We start from the raw sequence: 17,699 nt of genomic DNA, 5'->3' as shown, positions 1-17,699 counted from the left end.
ATTGTGTTCCCCCTGAGAATTTTCTTTTTTTTTTTCAGGTTAAATACTGCCCTTTCCTTCAATTAATCTTTATATGGCAAGAATTGTCATATAAATGACTCTTCCCAATTCTGATCACTTGATCTACAGATGCTCTTCAGTTTATAAATGTCCTTTGTCTGTGACCCCTAGAATTGAATACAATATCAGAGATGTGGTCTGACTGGGTCAGAGTACAGTCACAATCCTATTTCTGGGAGTTATGCATCTCAATGGAATTCAGGTCCATAATTACTTTTTTAGGGACTATTCATATCGATTCATTATTCATTCATTTTTGAGCTTACAATCTACTAAAATCCCATATAATTTTCAGATAAAGTAATATCTAACCATACCTCTACCATCTTGTATTTGTCAGTCTCTTTCCTAAACTCAAGTGTAAGAAATTTATCCCTATTAAGGTTCTTTTTATTAGATTTATCTCAGTAGTCTAGGAGGTCAAATATCTTCCATTCCTGTTCCTGACTTTGACATACACTATATTAGCTCCCTGTACTACTTGCTCCATATTGTGTATATCATCAGGTAGCATGACATGATGGATAGCAGTGCTTGACTGGGAAGTCAGAAAGACCCAGTTTCCAATTCTGCCACATTTATGAGCTGTGTGGGGCCACAGGGTAGTTAGTCTGTCGATCTTAGTTTCAGTCATTTCAATAGTATTTGACTCTTATAAAGAGTTATAAACCCCATTTTGGGGGGCAGAGATATTGGAGTAATTTGTCATTTTCCTCTCCAGCTCATTTTACCAATGAGGAAATTGAAGCAAAAGGATAAAATGACTTACCCTTAGTCACATAGCTAGTATCTAATTTGAACTCAAGTTTTTCTGACTGCAGGCCTTTTGCTCTATCCATTGCACCACCTAGCTACCCTTTTCATCTATAAAATGGGACTAATAAGAGCATTTATCTCTCAGGGGTTGTGAAGATTTAATCAGAAAATTATGACTTGTGCTTTGCAAACCTAAAAGCACAATATAAATGGAAGTTATTATAGCTATCTTTGTTAAATTGCACCATATAATCTTATGTCCTCTTACCTTATAATTAGGAGGAATAGATTTTCTGAAACAAAAATCAAAGCAGTTAGTTTGGCAAAGTATTATCCTGTAACAAAGTCTTAGAAAAATCCTGCCAAATCAGGGACATATGATTGCAATATTTTTACTGTGATTGCCTAAATGTAGACCTTGTCTTTCAAGGAGTCATAGTGTAGTGAAAAGAACATTAACTTTGAAAGACTTTACTTTGAATCACACTGGCAACACTTACCTGTGTCATGGGCAAGATGCTTACAGAAATCTGAGCTTCATTTTTCTCAGCTACAAAATGGGAACACTATTACCTGTAATAGAGGAAGCTAGGTTACTCAGTGGATAGCATGTTAGACCTGAGTTCAAATCCAACCTAAGACACTTAGTATCTTTTTGACCCTGGACAAGTCACTTGACCGTGTTTGCCTCTATCTCCTCATCTGTAAAACGAGCTAGAGAAGGAAATGGCAAACCATTCCAGGATCTCTGTCAAAAAAAAAACAAACTTAACAAAACAGAAAACAAAACAATTCTATATGGGTCACGAAGAGGCAAAAACAAGTGGACAGCAGCAATATTAAGATCTACAAAGTGCTTTAGAAGTTATATAATTTGGTTCTCCCAAGTGTGCTATTAACATCTCCATAAAACAATTAAATATACTGAAGTTAGATAGTTGCCAAAGGTCAGATAGCTAGTTCGATGTCTGAGAGAGGATTTGGATTCAGTTCTTCCTATCTCCTAGTTATCATTCTATGAATCAATATGAATAATCCCCCAAATGTTTCTATGAGCTTGGACTCCATTGAGATGCATAACTTGCAGAAATATGACTGTGATGGTCCTCTGATGCAGTCACATTACATCTCTAGTATTGTATTTAATTCTAGGGAACACAGGCAAAGAATATTTATAAATTGAACATCCAAAAGACAAGTAACCAGAATTGGGAAGAGTCTAAATTTTTGTCATATGAAGATTAGTTGAAGGAAAGTGGAGTACTTAACCTAAAGAAGAAAATGCTCTTAATCTCTGTAAAATGGGGATAATAATAATATATACCTCCCTGGGTTGTTGTGAGGATCAAATAAGATCTGGCACATAGTAAACACTATATTAATGTTAGTTTTTATTATGATTATATAGTTTTAGTGCATCATCTACTCCCCCTGTAGCCAGTATGTCCTAAAAGATGGCCTTCATTATTCTATTAGTAATTGTTTTACATATGTGCATGTGTGTGCTCACACACAGAGAGACAAATACACATATACACATAAACACACACACACACACATGCACACACACGCTCACATTTTTATCTGAACAATTGATCTGCATGAACTAATAGCCCAGAAGGATCTAATGAAGTGTCTGCTGCTCTCCTGTTGTGTGACTGCAGCCAGGTCTTGCCAGCAGGATTAGAACAATTAGTTCCAATTGAAGTGGAATATAATTTAATTATAGATATAAATTAATTTGGCCCACCCACCTAGGTCCCCCTTGATATAGCTATACCTAGCTTCATGGTCTTGTTAGCAATAGTTTATTTTAAAATTCATTCACTGATATATCTCTTCATATTTCATCAAATCAGATAAAAACCTAAATTCAAAGCAAAGACATTTAATTAAAGGAGAATGGTGAGGCATTCATAATATATCATATATGCATATATATATCACACAGTAATTGACAGTTACTAGAACAGTTAGAGCAAGATCTAACTAGGTAGCTAAACTAGAACTTTGCCCTAGGGCAGATTTTTGGAATTTAAAATGCACTGAAATTTAGAACTACTGATTACACTTACCCTTCAGCAGCACAATTATAGGAAACTAGTCCAGTCAGGATCATCCCTCAGGTCTTTTTAATGCAAAGGTAGAAGGTTAATTCATTAAAAGGTATTAAGGAAATCTGTTGTGGCAGAAGTATTGGTAATGCTATTTTCTTGGCAAAGCAACTAGAAAGCAACTCTCAGTACTATAGTCACTTCTATTGTCTGTGCTAATGCAGGTATGGTTTTGATGTGGCTGTTCTTTTTCCTCTCTCATTTTCCTTACACCCACTTCTCTTGGAAGATTTCCCATATATTATTAAACTGTGGACTCTAGAAGCACATCTACCCAATCTGAGTCCACACTAGGTGATGTTACCATGTTTCAGAGTCCATGTACAGGTTTCTTAGAAGTGTACTTTAAAGAGAATTTCCTTCAATAAGCAGGAAACTCTCAACTCTATGCTTTAAAGAAACATGAGGTTATACACAGCTATACCTTCCTACCTTTTCCCTCCTGCCAATCATATTATGTAGTCAGGTACATATATAAATTTAAACCATAAATACCAATAAATTGGCATATAACATATTAAAAATGGAGGGGGGAAGCATATTATTTTGCCTTATCTGAAAGGGAAAGTTTTCTTTATTGAACTGAATCCAAGCATTTTATTATATTTGTTTTTTGTTCACTTATGTTTTTATCAAGCTCTTGCCTGTGATATCGTGTTGCAGTCATGGCGCCCAAAAAGAAGACTGTCAAAAAGAACAAAGGAGAGGTCAACGAGATGACAATAATTGTAGAAGACAGCCCACTCAACAAACTGAATGCTTTAAACAGTTTTTTAGAAGGAGGAAATGGATTGAATTGTATCTCATCAGAAGTAACAGATGCCTCATATGGACCTAACCTCTTGGAAGGATTAAGCAGAATGAGACAGGAGAACTTTCTCTGTGATTTAGTCATTGGCACCAAAACCAAATCCTTCAATGTTCACAAGTCAGTGATGGCCTCCTGTAGTGACTATTTTTACAACATATTAAAGAAGGATCCATCCACTCAAAGAGTAGATCTCAATGATGTGTCACCAGTTGGCCTGGCTACTGTGATTGCTTATGCCTATACTGGAAAGCTAACTCTTTCCTTGTATACAATAGGAAGCATCATATCTGCTGCTACCTACCTTCAGATCCATACCCTTGTGAAGATGTGCAGTGACTTTCTAATACGGGAAATCAGTGTTGAGAATTGTATGTATGTTGCTAACATAGCAGAAACCTATAACCTAAAAACCACTAAAGCAGCTGCCCAGAAATTTATCCGGGACAACTTCATCGAATTTTCAGAAACTGATCAGTTCCTAAAACTTACTTTTGAGCAGATAAATGAACTCCTGGTAGATGATGACCTGCAACTGCCTTCTGAAATAGTCGCATTCCAGATCGCAACCAAATGGTTAGAATTCGACCAAAAGAGAGTAAAATATGCTGCTGATCTCTTAAGCAATATTCGCTTTGGTACTATCTCTGCTCAAGACCTAGTCAACTATGTTCAATCTGTACCCAGGATGATGCAAGATGCAGATTGTCATAAGCTTCTTGTGGATGCCATGAATTATCATTTACTCCCATATCACCAAAACACATTGCAGTCCAGGCGCACGAGAATCCGAGGGGGTTTTCGAGTTCTAGTCACTGTTGGGGGAAGGCCTGCCCTCACTGAAAAATCCCTTAGTAGAGATGTCTTGTACAGGGACCCTGAGAATGGATGGAGCAAGCTAACTGAAATGCCTGCCAAGAGCTTTAATCAGTGTGTGACTGTGATGGATGGATTTCTGTATGTGGCTGGTGGAGAAGACCAGAATGATGCAAGGAACCAAGCCAAGCATGCAGTCAGCAATTTCTGCAGGTAAATGATCTCTCATTATGAAATGAAAAGGTTAATATTGTAAAGAAATAATCGGTACATAGAAGTATGCTAGCCATGCCTGGGTTACCTCAGTTTGTGGAATCAGAGAATGAAAGAAATTAGTCCAAAGCTAATAGAACAGGTAGGTTCTGTTAAGAAAGGCAGAGATGAATACATTAATTAATACATTAGAAAGATAAATTCTGACAAATTGTTTTTGTTGTTTTATGACAAACTCTTACTCATCAGATATATAATTGATGCATCTATATCTATCATAATAGGTGCTTATTAAATGCTTTTTGAATGATTGATTAATAACAGGGAAAAGAAATCAAATAATTGATATTTAAGTTAATCTCTAAGATTTACATGAAGGAATAAATAAATTGAAACAAAACTACAGAGATAGATCCTTTTATAGACCTCCAGTTATTTCACAAATGTTATTGTAGTCACATGGTTATTGAGAGAATAAAAACAAATGTCATCTCATTACCCTTTCACTTAAATCCCATGTACAACAAATCAAGTGTGAATAGAGGTAGTTTTGTAAAATCAAGAAGAATTATTGAAAGAAAAATAAAGCAAGAGAGGAGGGAAAGGGTTTCCAAAAAAGTACTGCCTTACTCAACATAGTAAACAAGCACAGGAATATTTCACATATGAGTGAGCACACTTAGGGACAGTTGGTATTTCCTGGAGAGTTTATAGCCCAAGTTCTTGCAGTTGGAGGCTGTTGGTGACCACATCAGTGGAGATTCTTCCAAAGCAGAATACAAATTGCATCAATTAAGTAATGGAAGAGAAAGGGCAGTAACTTTAGGCATAGAATATCAATGTGATTCTCTTAATGGTCCTATTGGTTTTGTATGGCTGTGATTAAGAGACTGGCAAAGTGACACCCTAGGGAGGATGAGGGTATGGACCAGGACAGGATCAATATGATCTTCTTGAACCACCAGAGACAATGAGTTGCTGTTCAGATCTAGTTCACTTATACAAGAAGTATCTTTGTTGATCTGTTCTCCTTCCCATATGGTAGCAACAAAAGAAGTCATTCTTTGAAAAATCTTTTTATTCTTTCTTTCTTGTTTTTAAGTAACATTTTTATTTTGTAAATAGGGTTTTATAATGAGACTTTATGGGACAAAAGTGAATATTAGAATGTGAATAAGTAAAATCTATATTTTGTAAACAGGGTTTTATATTGAGACTTTTTAGGACAAAAGTGAATATTAGAATCTGAATAAGTAAATTCTATAATTTTTTTGCCAGGCAGTCCTACAAAGGTCCAAAAAAAAAGAGAGTTCTGGTGTCTCTTTTTTTCCTGATGATACAGTTACATAATTGCCATTGCAGCATTGATTAAATGACCAGAAAAGCTATCTTAAAATGAAAATGTCCTGGGGAGGCTAGGTGGTGTAGTGGATAAAGCACTGGCCTTGGAGTCAGGAGTACCTGGGTTCAAATCCAGTCTCAGACACTTAATAATTACCTAGCTGTGTGGCCTTGGGCAAGCCACTTAACCCCATTTGCCTTGCAAAAAAACACCTAAAAAAATGAAAATGTCCTTACATACTAATGAATAAGAGATAATATTAACTTCTCTCTTTTTTAAGATTTATGGCAGCAAAATCAAACTAGTGGAAAGATAGTGTACTGTAAGGGGCACAGGAAGGATGCCAAGTCTGAGACTGAAAAAAGGACGCACTGTTTTCTTGATGGGAGATGGCAGTGGGGGGGGGGGTTGATAATTAGCTATGAATAGATGAATATTTGTAGGGACACAAGATTAAGGTGAAGGTGGGAGATTTGTCTCCCTTCTTTCTGCTATCCATAAATATTCAATATGTTCCTGAAACTTCACAAATATCACTCTCCTGGGTGGTCTAAATTGTCAGAAGTGAAGATGAGCTAGTCATCAACTTTTGTCAGGGCTCTTCTCCCAGGTGTCCATGAACCTGAGGAGGGTAGGGTTCTGTTGGCAATAAATGAGGAAAGATCTGCTGAGTAAAAAGTATATATCCAAAAAAATTGAATTTCTCATACCTAGTCACTGATAGGATGGCAAAAGCATTGAATTACTAGTAAAAGTAGAAAAAAAGACTGTTGTGTTCAGTTGATTTTCAGTGTCAGACTCTTTGTGACCCCATTTAGACTCTCTTGGCAAAGATACAGGAATGGTTTGCTGTTTCCTCCAAATAGTTAGGTCTTGGGTTCAGATTCCAGTCTGCAACTTACTTCGTGACCTCAGGAAAGTTACTTTTTCAGGTCTCACTTTCTTCATCTATAAAATAAGGAGATTGGATTCCATTATCTTTAAGGTATCTTGCTGCATTGAGCTCTATAAGTTTTGGGGGTTTTTTTACTAGGTACTTGTTAGATATCCTTTTTTTTTTTAGGTTTTTGCAAGGCAAATGGGGTTAAGTGGCTTGCCCAAGGCCACACAGCTAGGATATCCTTTTCTGATATCACATTTTGTTCTTAAAGGTATGGGGCCAAGTAAGAAAAGAAGTCGATACAATGAATTCCTCTCCTAGTTTCTTTTCCATAGATATTATCAGGCTTATCCCAGTAGGGTTTAAAAATTAGCTCAAATTCCCCAGAGAAGAGTAACACGACCTCTTCACCATTTTCAGATATGACCCCCGTTTCAACACGTGGATACACCTGGCCAGTATGAATCAGAAACGCACTCATTTCAGCCTCAACGTTTTCAACGGACTCCTTTTTGCAATAGGCGGCCGCAACTCAGACGGCTGCCTGTCTTCCATTGAATGTTACGTGCCTTCCACCAACCAGTGGCAGATGAAGAAGTCTCTGGAGGTGGCAAGGTGCTGCCACGCCAGCGCTGTGGTCGATGGCAAGATCCTAGTGACGGGAGGCTACATCAATAGCGCTTATTCCCGTTCAGTGTGTATGTATGACCCTGCTAATGATGACTGGCATGATAAGTCGATTCTTAGCACCCCACGAGGCTGGCACTGCGCCGTCTCTCTCAGCGAACGGGTCTATGTAATGGGGGGAAGCCAGGTAGGGCCCAGAGGGGAAAGGGTGGATGTGATTCCAGTGGAGTGCTACAATTCTTACACGAGTCAGTGGAGTTACGTCGCTCCTCTTCAGACGGGAGTCAGCACAGCTGGGGCTTCGACACTCAATGGTAGGATTTACTTGGTGGGAGGCTGGAATGAAATAGAAAAGAAATACAAGAAATGCATCCAGTGCTTCAATCCCGACCTTAATGAATGGATTGAGGATGATGAGTTGCCTGAAGCCACTGTGGGAGTATCGTGCTGTACGATTTCTATGCCTAACAATATGGCGCGGGAATCTAGGGCTAGCTCTGTATCCTCCGTACCAGTTAGTATCTAAATGTAGTGAGAATGAAGAGAAAAGATGCCTTTGTCTAGCTATGTAATTAACCCTTTGGCCACTTGCAAAAAAAAAAAAAACCAACCACAAAGGACAGTGTTTAAAATCTCCCTCTCCTGACTGTATTTTTAAAGTATAATAGTAAACCAAGTAGGAGGTAGAGGCAAAGCAGCGGTGGGGAGAGTGCTGCATGTGGAATCAGAACCGCAGCCCGGCTTTGCCACTTCCGTGGCTGTATGATCTTGGACGAGTCACTGAATTCATCTGAGATCAGAGTCAGTGTCCTGATCTGTAAAATGATGGGTTTGGATAAGCTGAAAGGGGGCAGAGAATGAGCATCCACAGTGCTACGGTTTTTACAAAAATCATCTCATTTGAAATTTGATTCGATTCAATAAATACCAATTAAGCACCTGCTATTTGCCAAGCACTGTGCTATCATCTCATTCAAGATTCAGTTCCATTCTATTAAAAAAAAAAGCACACTTAATAGTCGCCTGCAGTGTGCGAGGCAATGTATTCAGTGCTAGGGATACAAAAAAGATGCAGGACAGTCCCTGCTCTCTTAGATATTTTTATATCCATTACAATTGGACCTAATAGATTATGGTTATAATTTATAATTGCAGTGACTCGCAATTCCCATGCCATGATATTTTAAAACCTCGAATTTTACTTAGTCTACTACGGTGACTCGCCTTCGGATCTCATTCACAATTGGAATTTGAACAAAAAAACAGGGCTTTCAGTCTTAGAAAAGAGGCAGCAGTTTCCAAAATGGCCACTGGATGGCAGATATGCCTAGATTTGTTACTGTTTTCTGGAACTGTATGCATTTTCCAATCCAGTTCTGACTTTACATTAAAGTTTAAGAATAATTTTGCTCACATATACCTGCATAGAATTGGTCCAGTTATATAATATTTTAAAATACTTCATTTATTTTTATGCATATTTTATATTATCACTCAATATTTTGTTGCACATTAGATAGAAAACAAATGCTTATAACCACAGGACTCCCATGGAAACAAGGAATTCATTCCTGCACAAAAGCTACTTTTGGATTTTTTCCCTTCATTCTAAGCAATTTCAGTTGTGCATATGGTACTCATAAGTTATTTTTTATTTTTGGAAGACTGGTGTGCCTTCTTACCTCCCTCCTATCTTCTTCCCAGCAAACTATTTCTGGAAAGACTTGAGGCAACTTGGTCATAATTTAACAGTGTAATTTTGTTTTCTGAGTTAGAATTAAGTAATAGATATCCTGAGGCAGTCTATGTCTAAAAAAACAAACAAATACAAGTCAACTCCTTTACCCTATCCTCCAAATGGGCCTAATAGGAAAAGAGCAAGGAATCTTAATCAAGGCTAACAAGGACAAAATCATGATAAATTTTGACTTTGATTTTCCTGGATTTGCCTTTATGAGTCCTTTCCTCCATTTGGTAGCCTGTGGTACAACCTCTTCCTCCCTAATTCAAACAAGTACAGTCTCTTCTCAGCTATCCAAACGTGCTCTCACAAAAAAGATCTAACATTTACCAGTTTCAACCCAGTATGAATTTGTCAAAGAAGTAATGTGCAATAGTAGCTAGAGAATCAGAAATAGGCCCAGGAAAACCTGGATCAAGTTTCAAGTTTCTGAAATATATTGGTTATGTCAACCTGGGGAAGACACTTAAATTCTCAATGCTCTAATCCATTCTGCAAGTCTGTAAGTTCTAGAGGAGGTACTAATTTGCAAAGGTAGAAAGATCCCACATCATGGAGTTCCTTAGACCAATGAAATGATAAGTCCAATCCCTGTCTCTATGAATTTGACAGTATTATGCCTCTAATTATAGAATGAGTGGTTTTTCTATTTATTTATAAGACAAAATTTGACAAATGAGTCACAAATATGGATTCTAAATCTCTAACCATGAAAGCTGTCTGTCTAGTTATTCTTTGGTAAATTGTCCACTCATAATACTGGAGTTATAGATGACATTGTCCATAATCTGAAACACTGAGTGCATCTCTAACTCAAATAAGATTTGACTGAAGTTTGATACAGTATTATTATTCCCTTGTCTTTTCAGGAAATAGCAAATGGTTAATTTTCCATAAAGGCTCCAACCCTCCTCTGACTATCTTTGAATGCTGCCCATTAGACTTCTATACTCCCAGAACAAAGTTTTTAAACATAAGCATATCTACTATGTTACTTGCCCACTGGAATGTCAAGGTTACATAACCCATATAACTTGATTTACTACTTATAGATCCTGGGCTGTAGGGTTTTTGAGCATTATAAATATATGTATTTATAAGAAAACATATTTTAAAATGTCATTCATTATATTCCTATATTCTGTATCTCATATGGCTATCAACTTTGCTACCAATACTTCGTATGATGGCAAGACCCTAAGTCATACTATTAAGGAGTCTTAAAAAAAAGTTATAAATTTACTCCTTAGATGACAATCCCTTCATTAGGGTTTTCTCTCTTTTGTTGTTCTTTTGAACCATTATTGAGCTCTCTTTTACATAGATGAAAAATGTATACCAATTCTAAACTATTTGGTTTTTTTTATACATAAAGCTTAGCAACTCAGAGTATTTCCATGTGAATCACAGAAATGGAGAAATGGAAGGTGCCTCCACAGTCATCTGGGTTAACCTATAACCAGAAGGAATTAACAGTATAATATAAATGACAAGTGGTCATTTGAGGCAACCTAAACCTCCTTTTTAGAGAGCTCTATTTGCTAGAAAATTTTTTCTTGATATCCATCCTAAATTTTATTTTCTGTAACTTCAAACTATTGTTTCTATTTCTGCCCTCTGGGACCAAAAAAGAATAATTCTAATCCCTCACCAAATATTTCAACCATACAAATATTTAAACACAATTATCACTGTTCCCTCTGAGTCTTTTCTTTCCCAGACTAAATATCCCAGTCCATTGACTAATTCTCAGAAGATATGAATTCAAGGCCCTTCACAGACTTGCTTTTCCTTCTCTGGACACTCCAGTTTATCAATGTCCTTAAACAATGGTGTCTTTCTTAAATTCTGACTTTAGCTGTGAAATACTATCCTTTTCCTTTAGAATCTCTAAAGTGCTCCATTTGTCTTCTGAATGAAAAAACAGACATGTTATTTCATAAAGAAATAATAAAACAATCTGTCCATTTTAAAGTATTACCCAAGTTATCTCTGCCCCAAATTTGCTTTGTGAATCAATATAGAAATTATCTATTATATATCTTCCCATTTTCTTATACAGTAGCCAAATCATTCAAGAGACAAATTGTAGCCAATTGATACACATTTTCTTATTGTTCATTGTTCAGGTTGGAATGTGCTACTTTCATTGTTCTGGAAACAAAGTGTTCTCTTCAATTATTAATTGTGTGTAATAAAAGCAAAAGAAATACTTAAAGGGTTAAATGTGAGGTATATGAAAATTTATCATTGTGTTTTCATTCATCCCTGACCCAACTTGTAATGTATTTTTGTTGGAAATTGTGGAATTTCTGGTTTGGTTTTTTTTTTATTTCATTGAACTGGGAAAACTTATACTTTGCGTTTTCAGGGGTCAACGTTGTTACTTTATGGCATTCTTATCTCTCAAAATTTAATTATAAAAAAATTAATTATAACACCTGAAGAAGTATCCATGGCTTTAAAAATTGTCCATATTCAGAAAGGATGTTATCAACTAAGCATACTTGCTATAGTTCTCCCCTTGTAAATAGCATCCCTGGAAAGCCTTTCTAAACACAATTCCCCTTGACTTCAAAGAGAGCTCTGCTCCCTTGGCAACTTGGCTGCCAGGGCTGAGTTACAAAACAACATGTGAATCAGGCCTGTTGAACAAGCTAAGAATCTAAAAATGTTTTAAAAACTCAGATGGCTCTCCTAGATCAACATATCTTCTTAACAGTAATGTCAATGGTGGAAGAAATGGGGATTTCATGAAGTTAATACAATAGCTGGAGTAATGCAGAACTTGAAACAATGGGACTTTTTAAAATAATGACATCCCAGAAAGTCTGGTCCTTGAGCAGCAGGTTATATAAATGGTTGATAGAATTGTGGTTGCTCTATAATGGATGTAAAATAGCAATGACCTGAACAGCAGTGTTTCCAATTGCAACAAAGATACATAAATTCTCCTCACAGAAGAGAGGACACATTTCAACAAACCATTATAAGTGTAAGGATATCTAGCACTTATATAGTGTTTTAAATTGCTTTATACATGTTATGTTGTTTCTCCTTACAACCTTAAGGTAAGTGTTACTATTATTTCCACTTTATGGATGAGGAAGTTAAGGCTCAGAGAGGTTAAAGGACTTGCCTAAGATCACAAAAACAGTAAATGTCTGAGGTAGAATTTTAACTCAGGCCTTCCTAAGTCCAAATCCAGTACACTACACACTTAAATCATAGTTACAGGAGAGAGAAATACTGCAAACATACAGAGACAGTGTGGTACAGTAGAAAGAGCACAGGCTTCAGAACAGTTTCCTTTGATGTTTACTGCATGACCTCTTTGGGTAAGTCTATTAACCTATGTAGGCCTCAGTTTCCTCATCTATAAAATGAGAGGACTAGACTAGAGCTTCCTTCCAGTTCTAGATTTGTGATTCTCTGAATTGGTGATGGATACTGAATATGACATCTCATTGGTATAGGAAACTCCCATATGAGAAATTCCCTCTGCCATTATAGATTGGCACCCTCCCTGCAATTTTTAGTCATAGAGACCTGTCTGGAGAATTGAGGAGATATGTGACTTAACCAGGGCCAGTCAGAATGCATGAAAGTTGGAGTTTGTTACAAGTCTCCTAGATTTGAGGCCATCTTTCTATCCACTATAATACAGTCTCACAATCCTACAAATTTCACTGGAAATTTTGTCCTTTCTATCCTTATGTAATCCCATACTGAAGAAATCATTTCAAAGCATTATGAGATCCCTGACTATAGATCTAAGTTCACTCCTGGAGGGAAACATCATTGATGATAGCTCCTATCAGCTATATGAAGATAGATCATTCCCTGTGTATGAATAAGGCCAAAGCAACAAACAAAACTAGAAGAAAAATTAATCTAAGGACCTCTCAGCATTGCCATCAACCTCATTACTGTGCCCTTGGGAATTCTGAGTCTTCTCATCTGCCCTGTGGCTAAACTTTGCTTGATGTGTTGTTTCCCTCAATCAGAATGGGAACTCCTTGAGAGTAGAGGCTATCTAACTTTTTCTATTTGCATCCCTCAGAACTTAGCACAGTTTCCCACACAGTGAATGTTGATTAATGCTTTTCCATTCACTCAATCAATCATGTGAGTTGTAAAGCACCCCAAAGCTCCAGGCAACAAGTTTCTTACTTAGGTTCTCTCTCTCTCTCTACAAATAGTGCCTTCAAAAAAATCTTAGGAGAAAAAAACAGTTGTCAATGATATGGCAGTTCTTAAGAGAACAATAATTAAATCCATCCTATTTAATCTAATTAACAAACCTTTATTTACCCCTACTACATACTAAGACACTGTACTAGAGATACAAATGCTCCATCTCCACTCTAATTTTCACTCCCATCCTTCTTGTCAGCTAATGCCTATTTAGACAAGTCATTGGAATTTATTGACAAATGTTTGGGGTCACCCCTCAGATAGGTATCATAGCTAAAAATACAGTCATTAACCTTAAGCCCCACCAAATACTATATCTTACTCAGAGCCCAAGGAATTTGAACCACAAATATTTTCCTTGAAAAAATTTGTGATGTTATTTTAGCATCACAAATAAGTTCTTCACTCAGATTTATTTTGGTCCCATATCCACAGCCCATAGATTTCATTTTTTCAACAAGTTGTTTCAACATGGTCCATGATGTCTTTTGTGAAATATTTAAATGAAATCTGAGTGTACTGATGACAGACTCAAAGGTGATAGCACTCTTGTTAAGATAGAAAAAACTGCTAAATATGGGCTTGCTAAGAGGATTCCGTAGTTCATGCCAGTAGGAACAGATCCCACTGTCTTGTTAGGGATCCTCCCATCCAGAAGAAACTCATGGACTTGGAATTGGAACTCATGGACAAGAGGCATGTCTTGTAAAGTTGTCAGCATCTTAAAAGGGGATAAGGAGAAATGGAGAAAGTGGGATTCTTTCACCTGTAATTGTGTGATAATGGATTAGTTTGTGGGAAAGAACTGACAGTTGGTTTCTGGTGAAAATTGAGATACTTATGAGTTGGATAAGCCATATTAAAGTACTAATCCCCCAATTTATAAATTGCCAGTATGAAGACTGAAAAAGCATCCATAGTTGTACTTTGCAATTTCCCAGTGTATTATTATCCTGTATCTTGCTTCAACAAGTAGGTTTCTGTAATCAAGACAATTATGAATTGGAATGCTGTAACAACTGACTTAATTCACTCACAGCAAGCAGGAAATTGTGTAAATTGAATGTTCAGGTTTTGAAAGCTATAACAGAACCCCTTAGGAGAAAGCATTTGTCATTTTTCTTTCTGACCTGTTTTTTGAAAGATGTTTAAAGATGTAGAGCAAAAAAAGTATGTGTTTTATTTATTAGCAGATAAATGAAAAAAATTAATACACAATTCTGGTACAATGTTCTTCAAGGATGATTTGGGAGGTTCTTTTTATTTTTTTTTTACATGACAAGCTGGAAATTGCTTCATTTTAGTTATGACTTAAACCTTCATTCAGTTATGTTGTCAGATGTTAAGGATTTACTCTTCCTCTTGCTTATATCTTAGGAAAACTTGCATCTAATATTAGGAGGACCATTTGAATTGAGGACATAGAAAGCAATATTATTTGATTGTAAAGGATAAAATTCAAACTCTCCTTTCTCCATCTGGGTGGGAAATGGAAGAAAGAAACTACTTATATCCTAAAGCATGGGAAATTACCAGAATCAAGGAGTTAATGGATTCTATGTATTATTAGTAATACTATTTAATATCTTGGGTCAACTGGATTCAACAAAAATTTATTAAGCAGCCAAGCTATGGGAATGAAAGTGAGTAGGGTAGGGGGGATACTAGAAGGAGGGAGGATATTGAAGGTTGGATGTGTGAAAAGATGAAGCTAAATCTTTATTCTCAAGGATCTTACAATCTAATTAGGGAGATAAGATGGTACATATATAGTTAACTAAATAGAATAGAATGTGTGCAAGGTTTTACATGGAATTCCATGAGAAAGAAAAAGATTTGGTTCTGAGTTTCCCCTCACCTCCCCCTGCCTTTTTTAAGAAGTAGAAGGTGTTGGCCAAAGTCATTGAATGTAGTGTTTTTATTTTTTGGTTTCCTTTACCATGTTAAAGAATAGTTGTGAATTGTCATGTGAACAGGGATTCCAGAGTCACTTCATTTTAGATTCTGATTAGGAAATAGTAGAATGTATAAGCTGATTAAGGTTATATGGATGATAGTAAAAATGTAAACTAATTCTAGCAAATGCATTTGTAAATATGAGTGTAAATAAACAATTCCCTAGAAATGTGCAAGTATAAACAGATCAATTCTTCATTCTGTACTGGCCAATTGCTTCTTTAAAACTCACTGAAGTGCCCAGGTGGAAGAAACTTAGGCCATTTCAACTGTATGAATTTTTTTTTTTTAGCTATGACTAAATTAATTCATATAACTTCCATTTTGAATCTGCCTAAACTTTGGGTAATAAAAGTCTCTGCTAGACTAATAAAGTTTACTAAACTCCAGAATAATTATAAATGGCCTTCCAAAATTTTAGATAGATAAGCCTGAAATAAAAATAATTTATTTGAAAATTTTTCACAAAATGTCTATTTTTATATGACTCTGGTACCTCAAAATAAAATTTATGCTGTGGTATATAACCTTTTAATCATCATTAAATGTATGTTTAATAAGAACTGAATAAATGTATGAGGATTATTCAATTTATTTGTTTGGTAAAGAGGGATTTTGTTTCTAGTATCACTGAAAATGAAGCAGAAAAGAAAAACAAAAATTCAGGGATAATCAAAGTGTTGCAATAGAAAACAATTGAAAAGACTGGCAAATAGTATATAAAGTTTGAAAAATAAGTTACTGAATGAGCAGTCTTGTCATTCAAACTCTCAGTACCCCAGACAGCTCTCTGAAAATAGACATGCACATTGGGATTGGTAATAGTTCTTCAACCAAGACCTGCCTACGGGTCTGAAAACATAGATTCACTTCAAATAAAGTGTCAACAGTAATTTTCTATAGAATTATCAAGAAAGCTTGTCATTGTAAACATTCTATAGCATAGTCATCCACAAGTGATAAGATTCAGTTTCCAATCCTACAATGATCACAATCAAATGAGGGCTGAATTTGAATATGGAAGATCAGATCTGCTACACTATCTCTGTGACCTTGAACCAATCACAATCATCTCTGGGCTCAGTTTCCTTATCTAAAAAATGAGTAGATGGGATAAAAATGAAATGGCTTCTATCATCCCACTTTGGGGCAGCTAAGTGGCAGAGTAGATAGAATGCGCCCCCCCCAAGTCAAGAGGATCTTATTTCAAATCTGGCCTCAGATACTTATTATCCATGTAACCCCAGGCAAGTCACTTAATCCTATTTGCCTCAGGGAGAAGCAAATGGGAAACCACTCCAGTATCTTTGCCAAGAAAATCTAAATGGGGTCACCAAGAGTCAGACATGACTGAAAAACAGCTGAACAATAAAATCATCCCTTTCAGCTTAGAATCTATAAATATTTACCATGGACTCTCCATTTCATGAAAAATAATTTTACTTCTATAAAAGATCATAGATCAAGAGTTAGAAGGCCTTGTCATGAGGATCATAAATGGTAGATATATAATTTGAATCTAGGTCTTCTGAACCTAGATCCATAATACTTTCCTCTTTATTTTTAATTTATTTAAGGCAATGGGGTTAAGTGACTTGACCAAGGTCACACAGTTAGACAATTATTAAGTATCTGAGGCCACATTTGCACTGGCCCTCCTGACTCCAGGGCCGGTGCTCTATCTACTGCACCACCTAGTTGCCCTATGTAATACTTTCCATTCCACCATCCTATATTCTATATCAAGTCCTTATATAAAACTTATCAATTCATCAAGAATTTATTGAATATCTATTATGTATCAGGATGTACTGGGTGCTGGGATTATTACAAAGACTAAAATGAAAAAGATACTACCTTCAAGGAGCTCCCATTGTAATAGAAGAGATAACAAGCTATATGTTGAGGGAAAAGAGAGCTCAGTCTCTATATGATCTCTCTCTCCCTTAAGTGGAGAAACACCACATGATCTTTGGAAGATTAGTGGATTTAATGTATGTGTATGTACAAAAAATAAATACAAGGTTATATTTTTGTAGGATAAGACACTAGCATCAAAAAATCTTCCTGAGGGGTAAACCAGAGAGCTGAGCTTAATCCCATGAATTCAGAAAGAGGGGAAGTACTCAAGAGAAAGGGAAAGAAATAAACATTTATATTTCATTCAAAAATATTTCATTATATTTCAA

General features: G+C 36.1%; 1 protein-coding gene and 1 long non-coding RNA gene across 3 annotated transcripts in view; one reads left to right on the top strand and one right to left on the bottom strand.

The window, feature by feature from the left end:
* The window catches only part of LOC141523767 (uncharacterized), a 56,026-nt gene extending 54,506 nt beyond the window's left edge, over nucleotides 1–1,520 (bottom strand). The window contains exon 1 of the long non-coding RNA XR_012478585.1: nucleotides 1,317–1,520. This is a non-coding gene — a long non-coding RNA (uncharacterized LOC141523767). The remainder of the gene's footprint in view (nucleotides 1–1,316) is intronic.
* The window catches only part of KLHL31 (kelch like family member 31), a 28,764-nt gene extending 11,845 nt beyond the window's left edge, over nucleotides 1–16,919 (top strand). Inside the window, exons 3-4 of one of the 2 annotated variants that reach the window (XM_074237211.1) lie at nucleotides 3,568–4,767; nucleotides 7,410–16,919. In XM_074237211.1, coding sequence (XP_074093312.1) covers nucleotides 3,596–4,767; nucleotides 7,410–8,142 — 1,905 coding nt within the window. In that variant the 5' untranslated portion in view covers nucleotides 3,568–3,595 and the 3' untranslated portion in view covers nucleotides 8,143–16,919. The remainder of the gene's footprint in view (nucleotides 1–3,567; nucleotides 4,768–7,409) is intronic. The other variant, XM_074237210.1, reaches the window with a different exon arrangement.
* Nucleotides 16,920–17,699: the final 780 nt, after the last annotated feature.

The sequence above is a fragment of the Macrotis lagotis genome, chromosome 5, assembly GCF_037893015.1.
Source record: "Macrotis lagotis isolate mMagLag1 chromosome 5, bilby.v1.9.chrom.fasta, whole genome shotgun sequence".
Lineage (NCBI taxonomy): Eukaryota > Metazoa > Chordata > Mammalia > Peramelemorphia > Peramelidae > Macrotis > Macrotis lagotis.
This window is presented reverse-complemented; position numbering and strand designations above follow the sequence as displayed.